Below are 23483 nucleotides of genomic sequence, written 5' to 3' on the forward strand. Positions count from 1 at the left end.
CTGATGTTGTTTATCTTGACTTTAGACACTATTTACCATAATATCCTCATAGAAAAAATTGTCTGTATTGCCAGGTATAAAGACCAGCTGATAGTCAGTGGAGGTGTGTGCATGAGGTCACTAAGGAAGCCCAACACCATCTTGGGCTGCATTATGAATAACATCAACAGCAGGCTGAGGGAGGTGATCATTCCTCTCTACCTAGTACTTGTAAGATACACCTGGAGTGTTATTAATTCAACAATTTCTGATCATGAGATTTCTATGGAAACATTAAAAAAACAAACATGAAAGAAATGGTTAAAGAAGAAAGAAAGATTGGACTGTATTTCTATTATGTTTCATTTCTTTTCTATGGCTGAAGTGAGACTATTGCGAAAAATAACCCCAAACATGAATGTAAACTTCACTTTCATTTCTTCTCCCTGAGATGATGAGATGGGATAGAGGTACCAGTTTGTGTAAGCTTAGGTTGGCTTAATTTGTAACAGATTTGGAGAAGAAATATTGAGTTGGCCCGATTCTTATGCCTACATTGACAGAGTGTGGGCAACGAGCAGATTGAGTGTCCTTTCTCTCAGAGGTACCTCTTGCCTTTCCTCAAACCTACACTTTTTGACATCAAGGTCACTGCTGAATGCACAGAAATGTGGACACACACAATTAGAAGAACAATAGGAGTGAGAGCCAAAGAAGAAATATGTCAGTCATTTGCAAGGACGAATTTTAAAACTGTGTGCTTGTAAGAACACACTGAGTAGCCTGAAATGTGTTTGAGGAGGTGAACTCAGTATTCTGGTGCATGTAAGAGACATAGACATTATTTGCATCTAAGGATAAAGAAAGTTTAAAAATAGCATTAGTCAAATAGTTTTTCAGAGGTGGAAGAGTCGTTCCTGTAGGAGCTTGCTCAAACAGCATTACAAGACCGCATGGATTTCATTTTTTTAAAAAAGGAACTGTTCAACAAATTAATCTGGCATTTTCTCAAAGACATTGAGATGAAGGAAGCAGAGTTTTAGAGAAACGGTTTGGATCATCTCAGAATACTCCTGCTATTCAGGTTTGAAGATGGTGGTTCATTACAAGGCAGACAAATGAGCTAAGGTGCTGGATGAAAGGGTGGATGAAGCTTAAGAAGTGCAAGAGAGATAGAAAGCTGGGTGCTTATGATGAGATTTGGTCTAACAAATAAAAACAACAGAACAAAAAAAAAGCCCTACTGTCTTTAATGCAAATGTCATCAGGTAGTATTGTTTCTTTGACAATTTTCTTTAATTTCTTTGTCTTGCCATAAGCTGTTTGTGGTTATCTTAAAGTGAGTATGTAACTTTTAATACTTGGCATTTTTCTGACTGACTGACCTTCAATGGAAGTCATACTCCCAACATGTTATATAGCAATAATATTAAAATTGAAATTCAATGGCTTGTCTTCTGTAGCTACATCTCTGGTCAGTAACAAAAATTCTGCCACAACTAAGTATTCTTGGAGATGAGGAAGAATGAGAATGAAAACTAGAATGGATAGAAAAAAAAAAGATAAGCAATGAACTGCAGAGTGACAGAAAAGGTTTTCAAGGTAGACTTCTCTACCTCATTATTTCTAATCCAAATGAGTTATAATCTTTTTATTATACATGATTCATAACAGACTCCTTTTTCTTCTTCTTTTGCCATTCATTTAACAGTTCCCTAAAACCACTCTGACTTTTTTTCCCCTTTGTTCTGGAAACATTAGTAAAAGAGGAAGTTTAAACAAACAAACAAACAAACAAAAAACAGTGCTGACACTTTAAAAATTGCTCATTAGAAGTGAATGGGGAAACCATCTGTCACTGTTAGCTACAGATTAGGCATTCCATGCATTGGCAGTGTCTAATAAATGCACAAAGTAGCAAAATTTAGAAAAGATTTTAGGCATTGCTGCTGGCATTATATCATTTTGAACCCTGAGGAAAGGGTAATAGAGAGTTCCATGTAAAAGGACAGGATGTAGATCACAATTCTCTTTACTATGAAATCTATATTTTTTTCCTTATATTTCAAGGGTCATTAGTAAAAGCTACATGTTGCAGTTCTTAGAACAGATTTCACTGGTTTCATAGGCATGGTCCTTTAACCTGTCTTCTTAAGGCATTTTTGAAGTGTTTAAGTAACATTGTCTTATAAATTAATTATGTCAGTTTTAATGCCAAATTGTTATCTGCATTTATTTTGTACTGAAATAACTGTCCAGACAAAACAAAATCAAAGATTCATCTTCAATTATGTGGCATTTTCTTTGGGAGTAGAGAAAAATCTTCTAAAGAATAGCAGTCACAATTTCCTTATTACTAACAATGTACAGACTATATGCAGACAGTGTTTTCTCTGTTTGGGAGAAAAGAGGAAGAAAATGAAGCCCAACTTTATCTTTAGTTGTAGTGTAGGTGAATACGTTTTACTTTTGTCAAGCAGTTCAGTAGTGAAATGCTATCTAAACCAGACAGCATTGATTTCCATCAGTAGTGCTCAGATAGCTTAGATAGCTAGATTATATTACCAGTGTCAGGTCACTGAGATGATGAAGACAACATGCATGAAAAAGAATTCTGCAGAACTATTAATAGAATAGAGTAAAATCTAGCACCTATGAAAGTGGCAGCATATAGTCTATTGGTAATGGAAGTAAAAAGAGAGTTCTATTTTGATTTGTATTATTTTTCCATTTAAGATATGGTACAATAAATGAGTGTAAGGCTTTTCCTTTTAAAAGAATATATTTGAAGAAAAAAAAAACATTGGCCTAGCAGGTACAAAATTAGTTTTTTAGAAGACTGTAACTGTATGTTTAGAAAATACATATTTGAAGTAGTATGAATTATTCAGCTGAAGCAGTTGCCTCTGAAATGATTGCTCACATATGATAGTACAATATGAAATATATGTTCACATGCACAAGATACGTGAAATGATTCTAATATAAGTAAACTGTACATAATACATAATTAGAAAATCAACATCATCTTCCCCACCACTAGTTTCTATGTGCAATCGAATTTTAGTTAATAGTCTTTTAGGTTTGTCTAGGGTTTAAACTGTTATGTTCTGTTAGATCAATAGAAGTATTATAGCAAAGTTTATTTACACTGCAATTATAGATAGTACAGTAATAGAAGTCCTCTATAAAACTGTGCTCGCTCTTCAGCAACAGCAAACAGACTAATGCAGGATCCATAATTATCATATTTGCTTCCATCAAATGCCAGTTTGGATGTGTGAAAAAAAAAGAGATCTATCACAGTTATAATAGGAAGCCTTTATCTTTGAAGGTCACACATAGAGAAAAGGGAGAACAAGCACAAAAGTCACACCTCTCTATGAGCATCAATAAGTATTGTTATGAATGCCTCTCAGGCTCGTTCATTCCCTGTCTGGAGGGGGCAGTCATAAAATTTTCATAGGTTTGCTCTACTGAAATAACTCAGGGAGACAGCCATAATATTACAGTAGATATCAAAGGTAGATAAAGACTTAACTGACTCTCCAATTGAAAATATCTTTTGTTGTTTGCTTTTATAGTTTTATATCAGAACAATAATCTTTTTAGGGACAAAGCTATTTTTGAAATGTTGGTTACCAGGACATGACAAGTCAAATTTTGTTTTTTAACAGAATCTGTATATCTACCTCATCTTGAGACTTCAGTGTCTGAGCAGCATGTTGCTACATATGGACACATTTTTTTAATATTGAGAAATACAATCTGAGATGAACTTAAAATACTTACTTGCTTTTTTCCTATTGTTTCTATTTCTGGAGGTTGTGGCATTTCTTTATAAAATGTTTCATGGGTTTACTTAAATAATTCTTCTTAGGCAAACTTAAGCAAGGCCTGTATTGGGTGATCACTGGTAAATTTAGTTGTGGCAAGATGAAATGATACTGCCTCAGTTATTTGTTGGAAGTTACAGTCCCCCTTGCCCTGGCTTTGACTAGGGTAAAATCAATTGATTGAATCAATTTGATAACCCTCCAGGACCTACTGGCCATGCTGCTTTGAGTCCAGCTGCTGCCCTGTGACCCGTTCAGGTTTTTGTGATCTCTGAGTGTCAGCTGTGTCAATTGCACTACCGGGAACTGCTTTGCTCACAGGGTGCTGGCATCCATGGTTTGTAGCACAATCTGCAACTGAGTATTTATGTATTTTCTGTATTATTAGTATTAGTAGTTATTAGTTTTTAATCCATCTATTTCCTATTTCAGCCTTTGGGTCTTCTCCTTTTTTCCCTATTGTATCTGAAGAAGGGGAAAGATGTACTGCTCATTGTTCATCTGCCACCCAGTGGGGCTAAACTGAGATATAAACAGTGCGGTGAATAGTAATAGAGTAGGATTTGACATATTAGCTTAAATCAATAAAGGAGGTCAGTTTGTGCAAAACCTTCTTTCTTTTTTCCTCTCTGTTATTCTAATAACAAATGTGAGAACAGAAACATCTTTTCTTCTTTATCTTTTCTAAAGTATTTTCTGGACTGTGAGTATTGATGTTGACCAGCTCTGTAGATTTTGCAAATGTTTTATTTCATATATGCTCCTTTGAAAACTGGGGTTTATAATGTTAAAATTAGCATTGTGAGAGTTATTCACATGTTAAGTGATTCACCAGATTAAGTTTGATGTATAGTTGACTGCTGGTGAGAGCTGAAAATTCTTGAATAAAACTCTTAAAATGTATAAATGTGGGTACTGTATGTCTAAGTGTTGTGATGTCCTGATGACCTGATGTACTGTGCTATACTGAATATCACAGCTATCCTTGATTATCAGAGACATCTTTTGGTTCCAGGCATAAAGTATTCAATATGTTCTGTATATGGAGTAATAAAAAAATGTATGGAATATTAATACATTTGTTAAAAAATATGGGGACTTATGCCATTGCTTCCTTTCCTGGATTTGATAGTGCTTAGATGTCAGACTGAGTCAAAGACATAGAGTTTCTTCTATGATATGCCTTCTTGGAGCTTGAATAGACCCAAGGTAAAGATCAATTGACAGTCCTGAAAGCAGCTTAAAAATAGAGCATCAGGAAAAAAAAGCTGATAAAGATACTTTGCTTAAATGACAAAAGTGTTTGCAGAGTTCAAATACAGTCAGAAACGTGAGGGAGAGAACTGTTTCTTTGTCAAATCAGTTCAAATCATTCAAATTATTCAAATCATTATGCAGAGGCCATTTGCATAGGCTTCTGAATCAGTGTGCATTACATTCAGCCATTTTTTATATGTCTCAGTAATCTATCTTCAGGATTAGATTAGTATTGCTTTGCTTCATAAAATTCCAGAGTTGCAGCATGACATCTACCACCTCATGCTGCTGTGCTACTTATTGCTAATAAAGATTAGCAATTACCTTTACTTGGTCGTCTTTTTTGTGGTGGAAGAAACAGACCAGGAAATTCTCCTTTACTCCCCTAGAGCAAAAGTATCTTCTTTTGCCAGAACTTTACTTCATTTTTCTTTTCTGTAATCAGTGCCATGTCTCTGTACTTGGTGAAGACCTTTGAGAGCAATTCACAGAACTACTATTGCATTGGTAAACTTCCCTAATGTAATAAATGCCTCTCCTGCAAGAGCTGTTACCTGCTTGCAGGTGATAGCTTTTATTTTTTTGGTGCAGCATTATCTATATAGTGCTGAAGGCAACAGTTTCCATAGGTGCAGCAATAAACCCATGGCTGCTAGATCTTTCATGGAAGACATTAAATTAACATGGAGCAGGACAAGCAACAAAGTGACTAGGGAAATGGAAGACTCCTGTTCAGGTATCCTTCAAAGATGAAGAACCTTCCCAGTAGCTGGTTTATCTGACATCTGAGCTCCAACAGATTATCTGTATGTAACATCTTCTTTTTGGAAGCTGCATGACAATTGATTTCCTCTGATTCTTCAAAGAATGAAATAATTTTTTTTTTTCTCTACCAAACCATTTCAGTACCATACAAGATACTAGACAATAGTATTGATTTACTGATGCTGTGTTTTCACAAATGAAGTTTTTTTCACAAATGAAGTTTTCTTTCTAGCAGACTCAATCTTTGGAGAAGTTTTGCCTGTTAAAAAGGATGCAAATTACATGTTTTCCCTCAGATTGCTGGGTGGAGTCTTGAGTTACCTTGTTGCTGTTGTACTGATTGTTGTTGTTCCAGTGTAGGATGAAGGACACATAGGCAAAGAAAGCAGCTCTTGATGTTAGTGACAACAGATGGTAAGATAAAAAAGAGTGTACCCTCCTTTCCCTTTGCATTTTGTCAGGAACAGAAAGAAGTCTAAAGCAGGTTTACTTAATAGATGATGTTATGCAAAAGAGCAGCTTCACGTGCCAGAATGCATAGACGCTCTGTATAATGGCCTGCAGTAATTCCAGAAATTAATATTGTTACTCAGAAAATCATTTTACACACTGAACACAGCTTTAGACAGATATTTATTTATCTTTACCCTGCCTTGTAGACTAACTTGCAAAGCTGAACTTCAAAATTTTCACTGCTATGACACTCTTCTGATGCAATGTGAGGAATTTAGGAGAATTAAGAGCCTGGTCTTTTTCTGGTTTTTTTTTTAAGATATGATTCAGTATTTTTTAATCTTTTTATAATTTGTTTTAAAAATCTTGAATATGGTAAGATTTTCCTTGTGCCCTAGACAATAACCAAAACTGTAAAGAAAAATGAAAAAAAAACAAACAAAAAAACCTCCACCCAATTTTTTATTATTATTTTTTAATTAATTCCTTCTGTATCTCAAATGCAGTTGAGGTAAGGCCGATGGGAAGGCACTTTACCAACATTTTTCTGTGTTCACAGTCTATGAACAAGACTGCTGATATCAAACTCTATGTATTTTCTGGTTCTAAGCCATATGACCTTAGTGACAGTAATAATGCTCAGTTTTACTTGTTTTGTTGTCATCCTTAATTAAGTGTTCAGTGTTTGTGCTTTTTAAACCACGAGCGTTCCTTCTAATGTCTAGTGACAGTTTTACTGGTGACTTTTAATTATTTTAACGTTTCCCAGTCAGAACAGTAAACAATGTAATTTCGTCTGGTTCTGCAGATAGGAGGATTTGCTGCAAAATCCTTCTTGAGATAAGTACGAGAATAGCTTGATTGATCTGAAAAAGAACTGAGTTTACCTCATCTCTGTGGTCCAGTAGTCTGAAAGTTGGATCCAGTCTGATATAGGAAGCATCTTGTATTTCAATTAAGGAAAACAGGAAAAAGAAATAGCTGCATTAAAAAACTGGGGAGTTCAAGTTGAAATACCCTTGGTAGGATATCAAATTTTGTTTCTTAAAACGTAATTGTGTGCATTGCAGCTGAACTAGACCTGAAAATAAAAGCTGAAATGTAGTTTGTTGTCTCATTGAGCTGTTTCCCTATGATTGTCTGAAATCATTGCTTCAAAAAGAGGTTTAAGGAAGAAATACTTATAAAATAAGCAAAACCAACTTTGTCTATGTGTTCTTCTAAAACATTTTTTCTTTGTGTCATGCTCCTGAATACGCAGAGTATTATGAATAACTTTTAGTTATTGTTACTAAGAGGAAGAATGTGACCAGAGGATTAGGTGAGCAAAAGTGTACACAATAGAGAAAATACAACCTAAAAAATGAGAAAAAGGACAAGGATAAAAAAGCTGAAGCAAGTAAACAGGAAGGGTATGAAAACTACCTAAGCCCTCCATAGTTTTCCTGTGTACATCAAACGTGCAAAAGCCACACTTGCACACTATTATAGTAGCAGAAACATAATCCTTTTATGTCTCTTACCAGCAGCGTAGCTCCCAAATCATTTTTCTCTAGTTTGGGGTCAATATGCATTTCTATTTCCAGCTTTAGAAATAAGCTGAAGGGTTCACTGTATTGTATCTGCAGATTTCGTTTATTTATTTGTATTGTACTTCATGGTTTTTTATATAAAAGGGTTAATCTTTCTGATTTCTGATTCATAAATTTAAAAGAAGAAAAAGATGTCTTCAGAAAGAGAAGGTACAAAGTTATTTTAACATGTGCTTAGGAAAATATATTCTCAAGATATAGGTCTAGCTTTTCAAAATAGTAAAAACTAAGGTGGAATCAAGCAGTTGTTGCAGAGCTTTCGGTTTATGGTATCATACTTCTAGCAGGATGTGACAAAAATTAACAGTTACATATCTAATATAGTTCAGTTTTATGCCTGCTTTTTAAAAGATAATTGTCATGCTTATTGCTTCAATGCTTAGGAAGACAAAAAGCTAGGAGGAATTAGTATTATTATGGTTATAATTATTACAATTACGTAACATCTGCCAGATCCACATACCAAAAAAACCCCTTAAAACCATTTCTTTTTCAGTTCTATGAGAAATTTATTTGAAACTGTTCACTCTTGGACTACCATTTTAGTAAAGGAACACTCTGAAACATCAGGGGTTCATAGTGTATCAGATTGAAGAAGAAAGCACAGTTTAAAAATGAACAACCCATAGAATTAAATCTTAAAAAGGACCTGAATTATTTAGACAGTTAGAGAGTATTTTCAGATTTGAGGAAAGCTGTTTGGTCAAGATAGTTCTTTGTAAATCTGACCAAGAACCCTAAGTTCATAAGCCTGCCTGTATTGTCTCCTTTATAGATGATGAAGGTAAGTAAATGGAGAGTTTCCTTCTGAAAGCTATTCAACTAATATGAGTTCTGAACTTCTAAGAAACTTAACTTTTCTCCACAGACAAAACAGCTCCTTCAAAGGTCTTAACTTACAATGTACAAACTTCAAATGGTTAGAATTGCATAACTGAAAGACAAGTCTGTTCCTGTCTAGTATGTTCTACAATGTTCCTGAAGGCCAGACCCCTCGACTGCCTAGGTGAAATGGAGCTTACTCCAGAATGAGTTTTAGTTCACTTTGTGAGTAGATTTTTTAAGTAAATCTCACAGACATCCCCCGTTACCATGCCTTGGTTGGCTTACAATGTTGAATGGCCTCATACATGCAAACTGGAATCTTTTTGGATGAAACTAAATTAGAGGATACACTCAGAGTGTATTTTGTGTGATACAAATACAATTGGATATTCAGTCCATGACACAAGACTAGAACTAATCTGAAGTAAACCAGGCAAAACACATAGCATTTATGTTGGGTATGCACCAAATATTGCTTCACACATCGTCTGTACTTGTGCCATACAATGGGGGCATGGCCTTTGGCTTCTTTCTTTCCTTTATGTCATCCCATGCTGGGATGACGTGTCCAGGATGGTCAGTGAAAAGAAGGCAGCTTCTGCAGCATAGGGACAATCCATGAGGCTTGGACATTTAATTTATTACTTTTAAAATTGGGACTAAGATGGTGTTTTGCAACAGGAAGTGATGTTTCATTATGATCCCACTAAGAAAGGCACAAAACTCTATATAAAATATCACTTAGAAGACCACATATTGGAGTTAACACTATAAAGAACATAATATGTAATCTTATATCCCTTTAGAGAATCCCAGGTTGTGCAGCATCAAAAGGGCCTCCCGTGGAAGCCAGCATGCTTTTCTACAGAAAGATTCTACAGAAAGATTCCCCCATTATGGTTATTTGAGTTCTTATAGTATTTTCTTAGAAGAAAACAACTCAATTGTTTCTACTGTTAAAAAGAAAGGATGTTCACAGGAGAAATTATTGCTGCAGTCTTACATACTGAGACTCCTCTGTTAAAATTAGCCAGCAAAGTTTATTGAGTTGTCAAGGGCTCCATGCAACACAACACATATCACAAGGCCAAGCTCTACATGCTATATAGCGCAGCACAGTACACATTTACTGAGATTAACAGTTATACGGATTACAACCCCCTAGCAATGATATTCCAGTCTGGATCACTACAGATGCCTTTGCAAAGGTATGCTAGGTGTCTTTTACAGAAGTTCTCAACACTTTCCTTGATTAGAGAAGAATTGCTGAAATGTGAGACTTGGATTAGCATTCTACTGCTTATTCAATTTCCACTGCTCAACAAGACACACATTCCTACTGAACTAATGGACAAATGCTAGCAATATATTGTTATTTTTGTATATTAACAATGGCTGTTGGGATTAAACTGCAGCTTATATTAATTCATTGCTTTAACTTTGTTATTATTAAATAAATGATACAAAAGTATCAGCTGGTCAAGTAGCATGAACAGTTTGAAGAGTAATATATTCAAAATAAATAATAGTTTTACAGATAATAGTGTTAACTTAGGAAATACATTGACTTGTATAATATTCAACAACCTTCACACGGCATATGAACAGAGACGAGTGAAAGTGGTTTCAGCCAGTTTAACCAAGTATCCTAGGGCATACTTAATGTACAATTTACTGTAGCGTTCTTATATGGATTGATTTTATTTCTGAGGTGTAATGGCAGCATGGTCCATTGCATTTACCGTTCATGTATTACATTACTGTACTACTGTATATCATCGTACTACTACATGTATTTTGCATTCCATGATGCAAACTTCTCATACACTTAGAATGATTAGGCATGCAATAAAGAGTTCATCCATGCATGTCTACTATTACTTGCTATCATTCCCCAAGTGTTTTATCTATGCTTTCTTAGCCAGAACCTCAGATTCAACTTGGAAGACTGCAGGTGGTCAATGGCATCTTGGCTTGTATTGGAAACAGTGTGACCAGTGGGTCCAGGGAGGTTCTTCTCCCTCTGTACTCAGCACTGGTGAGACCGCACCTCAGATACTGTGTTCAGTTCTGGGCCCCTCACCACAAGAAGGATGTTGAGGCTCTGGAGCAAGTCCAGAGAAGAGCAACAAAGCTGGTGAGGGGGCTGGAGAACAGGCCTTATGAGGAACGGCTGAAAGAGCTGGGGTTGTTTAGCCTGGAGAAGAGGAGGCTGAGGGGAGACCTCATTGCTCTCTATAACTGCCTGAAAGGAGGTTGTAGAGAGGAGGGTGCTGGCCTCTTCTCCCAAGTGACAGGGGACAGGACGAGAGGGAATGACCTCAAGCTCCGCCAGGGGAGGTTTAGGCTGGACATTAGGAAAAAATTCTTCACAGAAAGGGTCATTGGGAACTGGAACAGGCTGCCCAGGGAGGTGGTTGATTCACCTTCCCTGGAGGTGTTTAAGGCACGGGTGGACGAGGTGCTGGGGGGCATGGTTTAGTATTTGATAGGAATAGTTCGACTCGATGATCCGGTAGGTCTCTTCCAACCTGGTTATTCTATGATTTTATGATTCTATATACTTCCCACAAGCCATCATCCCAGAAAACTACGTCTTTGTTAAATTAAGTAATTGTTGTTTTATGTATGACAAAAGTTACTATTTTGTTTTCTTAATTTCAGCTTGTCAGTCTTATTCTAACAGTTGATAAGGGCAGATGGACTTTCATTTGTAATTTAATTGTGAATTCCATGTTCATCTTTTAGTTTTTTTAAAAAAAATCACTCTTTACTCACTTGCTAATTAATGCTTTGGAGAGAGGTAAAAAGAGAAGAGAAGAGATGGTATTTCTTCCTGTTTGGCCACTTAATTATTGTACACATACCATAGTTTGGAAAGATATTTATCCCTTGGTCACGGCAAACACAAGCTCATTGAGAAATAATGGATGAGCTTCTTTGCAACTTCTTCCTTTACACCCTGAGCTTCAACACTGAAATCAAGTCAAGATGTATATTCCAATTCTAATAAAACTTCCCATCATCAGGTTGACAGCCCAAGGAGCTGAACTTCCTTTTTGACTAACCATGGCAGTGGTAGTTCAATACTACTTCCTGGCATTGAATTGCAAAGATGAGAAGATAGTTCAGGCTCTGTGTTCAAACTGATAACTCAGTTTACAAAAAGTGAAGTGGTGATGACTATTGTAGTAATAGTAATAATGAAGGATGTCCTAGTATTTCTCAAAACTGAGAAATAAACTGAAGGGCTTATTCAAGAATAAGACCTACTGACATGCCATTGTTGACCAGGACAACACCTGAACACACCTGGAATTTATCTAAATCACAACACGTAATTTTAATTTCTTTTTAACTGAAGAGTTGCTCAGAAAAAATGCAAGCAATAATGCTTGCTGTTCCTAAAAATATGATGGTCCCCTAAGCTGAGATACTTTAAGCTTTAAAAGTGTCCAGCACTCTTTACAACAGTCAAGTGGTAGATCTTGGGGATTGGTGGGATTGGTTGTAGACCTGCACTGACTGTATGATTCAGTTCAGGAGTTTGAAGCAGAAAAGATCTTTCTACTATTCATGTTAACCAATAGTTTTCTGGCACACCTCAGAAAATGGGAATGAATGGGGCCGTTTATAACACAGCATTTTTATTTCAGGAGTTAATTACTCCTGTCTTCTTAACCACCGCAATAAAAGAAATAGGAATTTTAGTCTTTGGCATTACTATCCTTTATGACTTTTCCTCAATCATTAAAAAAAATCTACCCTATTGCTACTATTCATAAAGATTACTATATATGTCCCATATTAAGAGTATATAAGAAAAGAGTGGCATAAAAGCTAGTATTAATTTTCCAGTACGGAACAGATTTAGGAACTAGTTTCATCCTCATTCTTGGGTGTTTCCCTGTCGCAGTTCACTTACTTCTCCTTGGCTTCCAGCTGCAGTCTGGCTGTGGCTGCCAGCCCTCCTAACATAAAATGCTGTAATTTGTCAGGCAGTGACTTCAGGCAAGAGGGGACAGACACAACAACAGGGACTGTCCCTCTCCTCCTGGTTTATTCCCAGACCTGAAACTGGAGCAGGGGAGACAGCCATCCATGGGACCCAGCATACCTGTTAAACCAGCAACATCCATCTCAGACCTGGCAAGGCTGAGCCCCTGCACTGCCATGTCAACACACAATGAGAGCCTTACACAAGTAGTGGCAGAAGTAATTGATTCATAGAATTCATCCAAAAGGATGGGAAGGGACTTATGAAGATCATCTGTCCAATGACCCTGCAATGGGGCAGGTAGATTTTTCGCTTCACTTAGATCAAATTTCTTAAACCCCTGTGCAATCTGACCTTGAAAACTTCCAATAATGGGCCATCACAACTTCCCTGGGTGATCTGTTCCAGTGTCTCACCACCCTTATTGTAACACATTTCTTTCTTATGTCCAATCTAAATCTACCCTCTTTCAGATTAAAACCATTGTGCCTTGTCTTGTCACTACAGGCCCTGTGAAAAAGTCTCTCTTTGCCTTTCTTATAAGCTCATTTTAATTACTCAAAGGCTCAGTTAAGTCTCCACAGAGCCTTCTTTTCTCCAGGCTGACCAACCCCATTCTCTCAGCCTTTTTCCACAGGCATTTTCATTACAGTCTTCTGGACCTGCTGTAATAGGTCCATGTCTTTTTTGTACTGGGGAGCCCAGAGCTGAGTGCAGGACTCCAAGTGAGTCTTGTGACAGCACAGTAAAGGGTCAGAATCAACTCCCTTGACGCTGCTTATTTTTGTATAGCTCAGGACGTGATTGGCTTTCCAGCCTGCAACCACATATTACCAGCTCATGTCCAGTTTTTCATCTACCAGTATCCCCAAGTCTTAGCTTCTGCTGTTTAAGAGAATCCTTAGTATTTAACCTTAAAATATAATTTCAACAAACTGTCAGATTATTTTCAACAAAACCCCAACATTTTTAGCTTCTTTATTTTTCCCCAAAAGTTTTCCTCACAACAGCTTGTAAAGTGTAGAATAAAAAGAGTGGGATGTGACTATTCTTGGTATTTCTGATGGGTTATCTTTTCTTTGCTGTTCATAAAAGTTAAAAAAAACCAATTATGCAATTAGGGTAGGAAAGAATTAGATGCTGCTCGCTTAATTGTGCAATATGAATTAATCCAGAAATGTATGATATGACTTTTTAGGAATTTAATTTCTGTAATTTGGTATTTTTTTCTTAAATGCCAATTTTTTTTGAGAAAGACCTTGTAAAATATTTAGCATCACAATTTACAATTATGTGTTAAAAAAGGTAGTGGTTTTCTTTGTTCTTAAGAGCAAATGTAATACATTTTCCAGTTTATTTCCTTTCTAGAGCTTAACAAGCGTCCAGTACAGTTTATTTAATTTTGAGTTTCACAATGCTAATGTTGTTTCATATACGAAAAGTAACTTATACATTATGACAAGCTGTAGGCAATCCAGGAGATTCCTGGACCTGATAGTCACTAATACGAGTTTGTTCCACAGTGACATTAGGATTGGGGGAAGCCTGGGCTTCAGTGATCATGCACTGGTGGAGTTCAAGGTCCAGAGGGATATAGGACAGGTGAGGAGTATAGTCAGGACACTAAATTTGAGGAAATCAGACTTCCAGCTCTTCAAGAAATTACTCAGTTGGACCCCCTGGGACATGGTCCTCTGAGACAAGGGAGCAGAGCTGCTGGCAAATATTTAACGATGCTTTCCATAAAGAGCAAGAGCTCTCAGTCTTTGTATGTAGAAAATCAGGCAGGAAAGGGAAGGGGCCAGCATGGCTGAGTCAAGACCTGAGGGTTAAACTAGAGAAGAAGAGGGAACATCACAGGTAGTGCAAGCAGGGATGGGTAACCTCAAACAAGTATAGGGATGCTGTCTAGTTGTGTAGGGATGAGGTCAGGAAGTCTAAGGCGCAGTTGGAGCTGAAATTGGGAAGGAAAGTGAAGACCAACAAGAAGGGCTTCTACAGGTACATCAGTCAAAAAAGGAAGTTTAAAGAGAATGTCCCCCCACTGATGGTTGGAATGGTGACCTCATATCAACAAACTTCGTAATCCCCAGCTTTCCTAAAGGCTCCCTTTAAGTACTGGAAGGCTGCTATATGGTCTTCCTGAAACCTTCTCTTCTCCGGGCTGTACAATCTCAATTCTCTCATCCTGTCTTTTTATGGGCAAAAAATATTGGCAAATTATTTCAAAAATGTTGGTATTATTTCTAAATTAATTGGAAACACAAAGCTGCATACAGACCATCTAGCATATATACATTTTTCTCTTTAGAAGGCATATGAAAACCTTAACTGTATCTTCAGAACATTATTAGAATTTTTTATTCAAGTTGGTTAGAGAAGAGAAAAAAGTTGAGCAACAGTGTTTCTTTATGTGATCTAATTTCTTGACCATCTTAGAAATCATCTTGATTTTTCTAATACAGTGAATGGAATGGTCATTTTGAAAAAGAATATGTTTGAGTTTTTGCCTTTTGAAAAGATAATTTACAGGAATATCATCTGCAGTAGTTTAATTGATAATCCACAGTTAAAAAACTTTACTCTTCATTCTGTTGGAATTTTTAATACACTTAGTACCTACTTACATTGTTTAAATAACAGTCCTCATTAAGATAAAATGTTGTCTTGACTCATAAACTGATCCTTAAGATAAGACAGTTCTATTTTTCCCATTTAATGAGAACCAGCAACTTCTTAATACTAAAGATAAGAGTACAATAAAACTATGTTATTAATTGTCTCCTTTGCATTAATATTGACCTTTACATCTCAGTTGGTAGCTGGCATGAAGCCAGGGTAGGACTGGCTAGTTGTGTAGTGTAGATAATTGCTGTGTTTCATTGATCTCCGTCTGACATAATGTTTGTTCCCTATGGCCATGCAGAACAGTTTTGATAACTCAAAGGCAGTTATGAAACTCATTAGGGAAAAGAAGGGAATAGAACATGTTTTCTTCTCTGCACCTCAGTTACACCCAAAACAGTTGGACCAGTTAAGAACTGAACCCCATTCTTCTAACATGAAACGAACAGCTCTGCATTTAATGAGCTTTCCAAGCTACAAATGGAGCACAGACAAGGTACTACGTATCACTTTGTAGTGGTTCATTGGCAGTAATTTATTCAGAAATTTGTTTATGAAGTCAAGAAAGAAATGAATAGCTATGAAACAACTAACTTCTATAATACTTGTTCTGATCTATTGGGACAGAATGTTCTACTATGTCCAGTGTCAGTGATCTGGCGATACTTAATTTGTAGTAGAAGCTCTTACTTTTATGGATTGACTACTTAAGAGTAGTAAACAAATCACTGAAAGTGAATTCACTGCTATTCAGTGTTATTTAGTGGGTATTGCTTCCAGATTTCAAATTGATGCTACCATGTATAGGAAATAAAGGTATGTTTGTGTTTAAACACAAATTAACCAAACATGTATATTCATAACCATATTTCCAAAGATGAATTTTGGGTGGTGTAACTGATAACTGAGTCCTGGAATATGTTTTTTGTCATAGTTACTTTATCAATGCCTGAATGCCTTTTGATAATTCTAACCGGTTTTCTTCCCGCTAAAAACATACATTAATCTGATTTTTTAATTCTTATTGCTGAAGCACTCAGGGCTTCAAAATTATAAATTCCCTTAGTAGTACCCATTTAACATCACGTGACATGGAAATCATACTCCATGGACCAATTCCACAGAACATTAAAAATTTCCAAATGAGCCCCATCTTTGTTTTAGAGGAGGCAAGTTCACCTTTTGCTTTGCAAAAAATACCCATGCCTTATAGAAGAGAAATACCTAATTGAGTCACCATTGAATGATCTATTATTTAAGATTTTTTTTCAGCAAATGAGAATGATCGAACTATATTTAGATGGATTAATGCTCAAAATCAATATCAATCAAAACATTTAAAAACTAATCTAGTTAATCTTTCGTCTTGTCTGCTGTCTTGAAAAACAGTTGTGCATCTTAATTTTAATTCTAACTTCAGTGAAGGGAGCAAGAATTTGTACCTTCGTAAAGCTCATAGAGCCTTCTTTTATTATAGCTAATGAATAAATTTTCTCTACAAACTTTGAAATAATTAGGATGTTGTTATCTTTGATTTTTACAATGTTACATCATATTCATGTTGTAACTAACAACAGATATTTACCTGATCCATGAAGTCAGATTCTTTACAGTCAGCTGTAAAGTACATTCTGTTCTGAGTTTTCTGTGTTGTCAATAACAGATCTTCACAAGAGCAATCAAAAAATAGAAAGAACAACACTAAAAGAGGATTCTTCTATCATTTATTGTGCCTTTGACCTCCTACCTTCTTTCTTAAAAGTGTACTGAATGCTACCTGTGCATTTTATCCCAAACACTGAAGTACCTACTAAGTAGTTTCAGACATATGAAAAGACGTGTTTTTAATCCTAAACCCTAAATTTACATTGCACATTGCAACCTGTGATGTTGTTTCAGCTTAAAGAAGATCCACGTATGATTCTGTCTGCATTAACTTAATCAGATAGTTCTCCAAGTGGTTAAATTCTGTGATTTAGAATAAGCATTTTTGCTTTTGCTCAAATAAATTTTGGGATAAAAATCTGAACATAATTTTTATTCATAGTGCGGTCTGGTACACTTGGGAGAAAAAATAGCTATGCACAATAAAAGGCTCTTGATTTTTTAAATTTTTTTTATTAACAGTTGGACATGATTAGGTTAAGTTGTTGATTTTCATTCTTCCACCATGGCAACTGGTTTTTTTTAATTTATTTTTTTTTTTTCAGATGTGCATGCACAGCTGGGTGGATGGGGCAAGACTGCAGTGAAGATATAAATGAATGTGATTCTGAACCATGCTTGAACGGAGCCACGTGTTATGAAACTGTTAAGCCGGGGCAGTTTGTATGCATTTGTTCTCCATTTTATACTGGTGACTTCTGCCATCAGCGCTTCAGTCCCTGCGAGCTGCCTTACAATCCATGCATAAACAATTCAACCTGCTTGGCACAAGTCAATGGAAATCCAATGTGCATTTGCAAAACAGGTAACAGTTGGTATAGTTTATCTTCTGTTTTCTGTTGTGTTGCAGAAAATTTGCAAATATGTGCTGAATTTTATGTTATCTTCAGTGAAAGTAACAATATATACTTTTCAAAATACAAAACTTCCATGATTTACAGCAAGTCTATCAGTTATGTTTAAAGATTAGTAAGATAGCTGTCAGTTTGCCTACTATTACATTCTTTTTTATAGTACTTATTAAATCTATGGTTGTTTAGATTCCAGCACTAAGAATTACTATTTCTGGATCAATTATTACAATAACATAGCGACAGGCATGTACCTGGCCAGCAGATTTGACAGACTGAATTGAAAAACTGGCAGGCGGAAATAGACAAAACATATGCAAATTGTTAGAAGTACAAAAATTGGAGCAAGCTGGAAATTATTATTCTTCCTGCTGAGCTGTCAGGATGGCCTGGCACATCAGGGGAGTAATCAAGTCAGCATTCCTCAGAAAAATCTTTTCAGAATATTTTTATGCACGATTTCTCAAGAGTCTAAAAAACTTGCAGCCAAGATTCTCAGGGAACTTTAATAGAATCTTCATGGATTCTTGATGCTTGCAGCTATGAATCTTTAGGGAACTAGCATCAGTATTACGTGAACCAATAACATACATCGTTAACAAATCTTGGGAAGTGGAAAATATCTCAGTAATGAAAAGGGGCAAAAGGCATAATTCACACTGGGGAAAATGCAACCATTTATTCAGGACTTGTCAAAAAAAAAAGGAGAGACAGTAAAATGCAAAAATTAATTGGAAGCAGTTAATTGGACTTAATTTCTGCAGGTGTCATCCTTTCTTTTATTCTTCTATTTCAGTCTGTCATGTCCCTCCTTTTCTTTCCCAATAAACCTGTCATGATTCCAGAGTACACGCTGGTGTGTTGATGGTTGCAAGAACTGGTTGTATGGTAGGATATTGTTGCAAAAATTTAGGAACTGCTTCAGTAGAGCAAGCTTCCCAAGAAGTGTACGAAAAACATCCCTTCTTATATTCTTTCCCAGTAAATAATCAGCAAGGGTTTTATCAAGGCCATTGGGAGTAAATAGCTTTTTTGAGCTGTTATGCTTATACTCGGCATTGAATCCTGCCATTAGTTTCTCACAAAATGTTGCATACTAAAAGCAAGTGAAACAGAGGAGGAAAGGACAACTTAGGGCAAATGATAGAATGTTTAATCTCTTAACTTATCAATACATTTTTCTGTTCTTAAGTAATTCAGTTCTTGGCGCTAATAATAGAAATTAAACTTTAGTGAAACAGAAGACAAGGGGAGGAAATATGAGCAAAGCTATAGAAAATAAATAATGCTAGAATATTTGTAACTGACTCTGGGGAACCATTCTTATATTCGACAGAAACTCTACATGTAAAAGATCAAAAAAGCAGATAAATTGCATGCATGAGTAAACTGAAGAGTCAGTAAATTAGAGGATGAATATTAGACCATGCTGTTCTAGACAAGCACAAAAGCATTAGTTTCATAAAGGAAACCCAATTGGAAGACAGGACAGTTTGGTAATCGTAGTGCAGTTTTCTGAGAACAGTTATGTTCCAAGAAAAAATAAATTACTGAGAAAGGTATATTCAAAATGGTGGAAAACTTTGAGAGGTCATGCAACTACAGAGTACAAGATCAGCTTTCTGGCTAGGACTCTTGAACAACAAGAAGACTACTGTATTGATGAAATGGGAGACAATAGGTAAAGCTCATTATGGGTAAATGTGAAAACAGAGGAAATACAAGCACATAAATATTACAGAAAATTAACAAGACAAAAATAACTTGCCAGTATAAATGATAGGCCAGAAAAATATCTAGTGTTTTCAAACAAAAGACATTCTTTTAATAGTAGTCTGTTCTTCTGTAAGAATTATTAGTAGATATACCTAGGAACTAAAGCAAGACATTGTTAGTAGGAACAGTAGATATAGTTGTTGCTGACACAGTACAGGAAGGGAAGGACAGAATGAATGAATTCAGAGTGGTTCTACAATTTCTGCTTCTTATAATAGAAGGTAGAATTGATCTCTCTTTAAAATTAGATGTAGAGCTTCCTTTATGAATCTAAGTAGTACCCTTAGCTCAGGATGTTTACGCAGTCTCCTTAAAATAGAAGCAATATTCTGCTTACTGTTAGTTTCGTGATGGGAAATTCCTCAGGAAATGTATATGTAAGTACATTATGTATTTCACAGATGTGTTGACAGGGTGTTCATATCAAGGCTTTTCCTACAACATTAAAAAATACAGGTTATTTGGTCAACATTTTGTTAGTTCAATAGTGTTTTAATGACATAGGAAACTCAGAAGAGAAATTACATCAATGAAATTATGCCTATATTATCGAAAAAATACACCAGAAAGTATGGATTAATTTGACTAGATGTAAGTGTACACGGTATTACACTGAGGAAGTATATGTACAGCTATACATTGACGAGGTCCCCCTGTACTCCATTTACAGTCAATGAAGAGAAAGAGGTAGTTTTCTGAGGTAATTCATTTCACCTAAAAGCAGGCACATAAAGTCAAATGGCTAATGCTACAGAAATATTTATGTGTCTCTACTGACTCTATAGGCAGCTTAGGACAATTTGTTCAGATGCTAGATGGAATAAATTCCTGACCAGTTGCCTGGTTTATTATTTTTATAGAGATGCTGTTTAATCTACAAAGTTCTAGGAAACACACAGTTTTGGAGAGGGCTAAAACAAAGGAATGAAGAGTAGTGATTTGTGTCACAGTACACAAGTAGTCAAAAGCTTTGTCATCTTATTTGTAGTCACTGTATCTTTGAAGATAAAAAACTAGAAACTGAGAAGCTAAAAAACTGGTTTGCACAGGAGGAATTGTATGGGTCATAAGGTTACCACCCACCATGTGTTTCTTCTGTTTCTTTGAAATACAGGAAATAGCTACTGCATGTCTCAACTCTGGGACCTTTATTAGACGTGAAGTGCAGAAATATGCAGAGTGTAAAAGCTACACATCTGCTGTTACAGTTATGGTCATTTTCATCTGCTTCTTCCTCCTTAGGGAGGTGACTCCTCACTCCCTTCCTCTGCTCCAACATGAGGTCCTTCCCATGGGAGACAAACCTCCATGAACTTCTCCAACATGAGGCCTTCCCATGGGCTGCAGTTCTTCATTAACTGTTGCAGTGTGAGTTCCCCTTGGGGTCTCAGCCTGCTTTGGGAATCCACTTGCTTCAGCTTGGGGTCCTCCACAGGGTGTAGGAGGATATCTGCCCTATAATTAATAGGGTCAATATGCCTCGCCGTGGTCTTCATCACAGGCTGCAGAGGAATCTGGTCCAGTTCCTGGAGTACCTTCTCTACCTCCTTCTTCACTAAATTTGGTGTCTACACAGTTGTTGCTCTCACATAGTCACACTCCTCTCTCTGTTTGTGTGTTGTTGCACAGATTTTTTTCATTTTCTTAAATATCTTATCCCACAGGTGCTCCACTGTTGATGATTGGCTTGGCCTTCTATTAGACGTGGGGGAAGCTTATAGCAGCTCCTCACAGAAGCCACTCTCATTGCACCCTTGATACCCAAACCTCGCTACACAAATTCAGAGCAGAACAGTAGGATCTGTCCCACCTCAAGTAACAGCATTTAATGCCTCATCCATTGACAGCGAAACTATCACAGGATGTTGGAATTTCTGTAAACTAAAATAAATATATCATTATAACTGCATACAAATTGCAAGAAAATCTGAACATACTGTCAAACCCACTAGTGTTGATGTTGAGTATGATAAAACTATGGCTCGAGATTAGATTGACTTTTTCCATAGAGCATAGATGTTTTTACATCCCATATTATTCAAGTCACTTTCATGCTACCTGAACTGTTAAAAATATGCAGAAATAAAAGTAAATTGTCTAACACAAAGAATCTAAATGATGTTCAATAGTGTTTTCATCACTGTTAATTTCTGAAAGACATTAAATTGCTCCCTGTTACTATGAGCTTAATATTTCTGAGACACATTTCCCTTCCTCAAAAATCCTTATACATTTTCCCTAAAATGTCAAATAAATGCTTTAAATTAAGTACTGATTAAAAAAAATAATAAAGTGGATAAGCTGTAGTACCAATGAGAGTCTCTTTACCTTTTCAGTTTCTCTAATGTGGCAGGGAAAATAATGTAATACATATCTGACAAAATTAGGGTTTTGTTTCTCAGACTTTACAATGACATTTGTCAAGTCCATATTGGCCACCTGAGATAAAAAATAAAGCCACATGTTTTCAATTAATTCAGTATTGGAAATTTTGAGCAGGTGTCTAATGGAATTCTGTAGATGTGCTGTTTGCTCTTCTCTATTAATTAGATGCAACTTTTCTTTTAGAAGTTAAGAATGGTTTGAACTGAGTTCAGAAAACTTTAAAGATTTCCACATAAAAAGCTCGAAGTTCGATTTTGACATACTGAAAAAGTACTTCGTAAAGTATATGGCTAGAGAGCTACATCAAGTCATTTGCATGTACTATTGATTTACAGTTTGGATATTAAGTTTGACTGATTCACAGTAGCAAAGATGGCAAGTAGTTGCATTTAAATGTGCATATTACTTTTCTACACATAAAACTAAACAGTCCTGCAATGACGATACATTACAGCACCAGGTATATTTTCAGGATTTCAACTAAAAATACTTTGTTTAAAATGAAAATTATTGTGTTTTAGAATTTAAATGAATCAATTATATTCATAGTATAAACTAAAAATTAAAGCATTAATGTTTTGTTGGCTATGTTAAATGCCAGCAAGTCAAAGGAGATGATTCTGCCTTTATATTCTGCTCTAGTGAGACCTCACCTAGAGTACAGTATCCAGCTCTGAATCTCTCAGCACAGGAAGGACGTGGACCTGTTGGAGTGGGTCCAGAGAAGGGTCACAAAAATGATCAGAGGGATGGAAAAAAAAGGAGAGAAAGGTAGGGTTGTTCAGCTTGGAGAAGAGAATGCTCCTAAGAAAACTTATTGCATCCTTTCCATATGTAAAGGGGGCTAGTAAGGAAAATAGAGATAGACTTTTTAGTGGAGAGTGTTGCTATAGGAGAAGAGGTAATGATTTTAAACTAAAAGAAGGCTGATTCAGGCTAAACATAAGGGAGACATTTTTTGCAATGATGGTGATGAAATACTGGAACAGGTTGCCCAGGTGTGATGGATGCCCCATCCCTGGAATTGTTCAAGGTCTGGTTACATCACTGTAAAAATTGCATCTGTCCATCCATTTTAGTTTTAAGTATCCCAGATCACGGTTATGTGTGATAAGCAGCGGTAGCTTATACAAAATAACCTTATTTATTACATTACTTTTTAAATTGTGCTTGACTATAATGTATGGTACAAAAACGATGTGAGTCCATGAATGTTAGACCCAGGGATCTTCAACAAGCTCTATGTAAATAAACTATCAAGAGAAATCTTTCTGTAAACCAGTTCCATATATGAGCATTTTAAATCTTCTTTTGGGTCTGAAAGTACTATGATTGATGTCTGTCCAACCATATTCATAACATAAGCATTTTACAAATATTTTAATCCTAACATCACAGTGTATGTTTTGAGGTTTGATCTCTCCTATTTGTGTGAGTGATGTGCATAGTGTTACAATTTATTTTTCTAATATACTCC

General features: G+C 36.1%; 1 protein-coding gene across 3 annotated transcripts in view; it reads left to right on the plus strand.

The window, feature by feature from the left end:
- The window catches only part of EYS (eyes shut homolog), a 774985-nt gene that overhangs the window by 280977 nt on the left and 470525 nt on the right, over positions 1-23483 (plus strand). For all 3 annotated transcript variants that reach the window (XM_069851470.1, XM_069851468.1, XM_069851469.1), the window contains one exon: positions 17540-17799. In XM_069851470.1, the coding sequence (XP_069707571.1) occupies positions 17540-17799 (260 nt within the window). The remainder of the gene's footprint in view (positions 1-17539; positions 17800-23483) is intronic.

This window comes from Phaenicophaeus curvirostris, chromosome 2, assembly GCF_032191515.1.
Source record: "Phaenicophaeus curvirostris isolate KB17595 chromosome 2, BPBGC_Pcur_1.0, whole genome shotgun sequence".
NCBI lineage: Eukaryota > Metazoa > Chordata > Aves > Cuculiformes > Cuculidae > Phaenicophaeus > Phaenicophaeus curvirostris.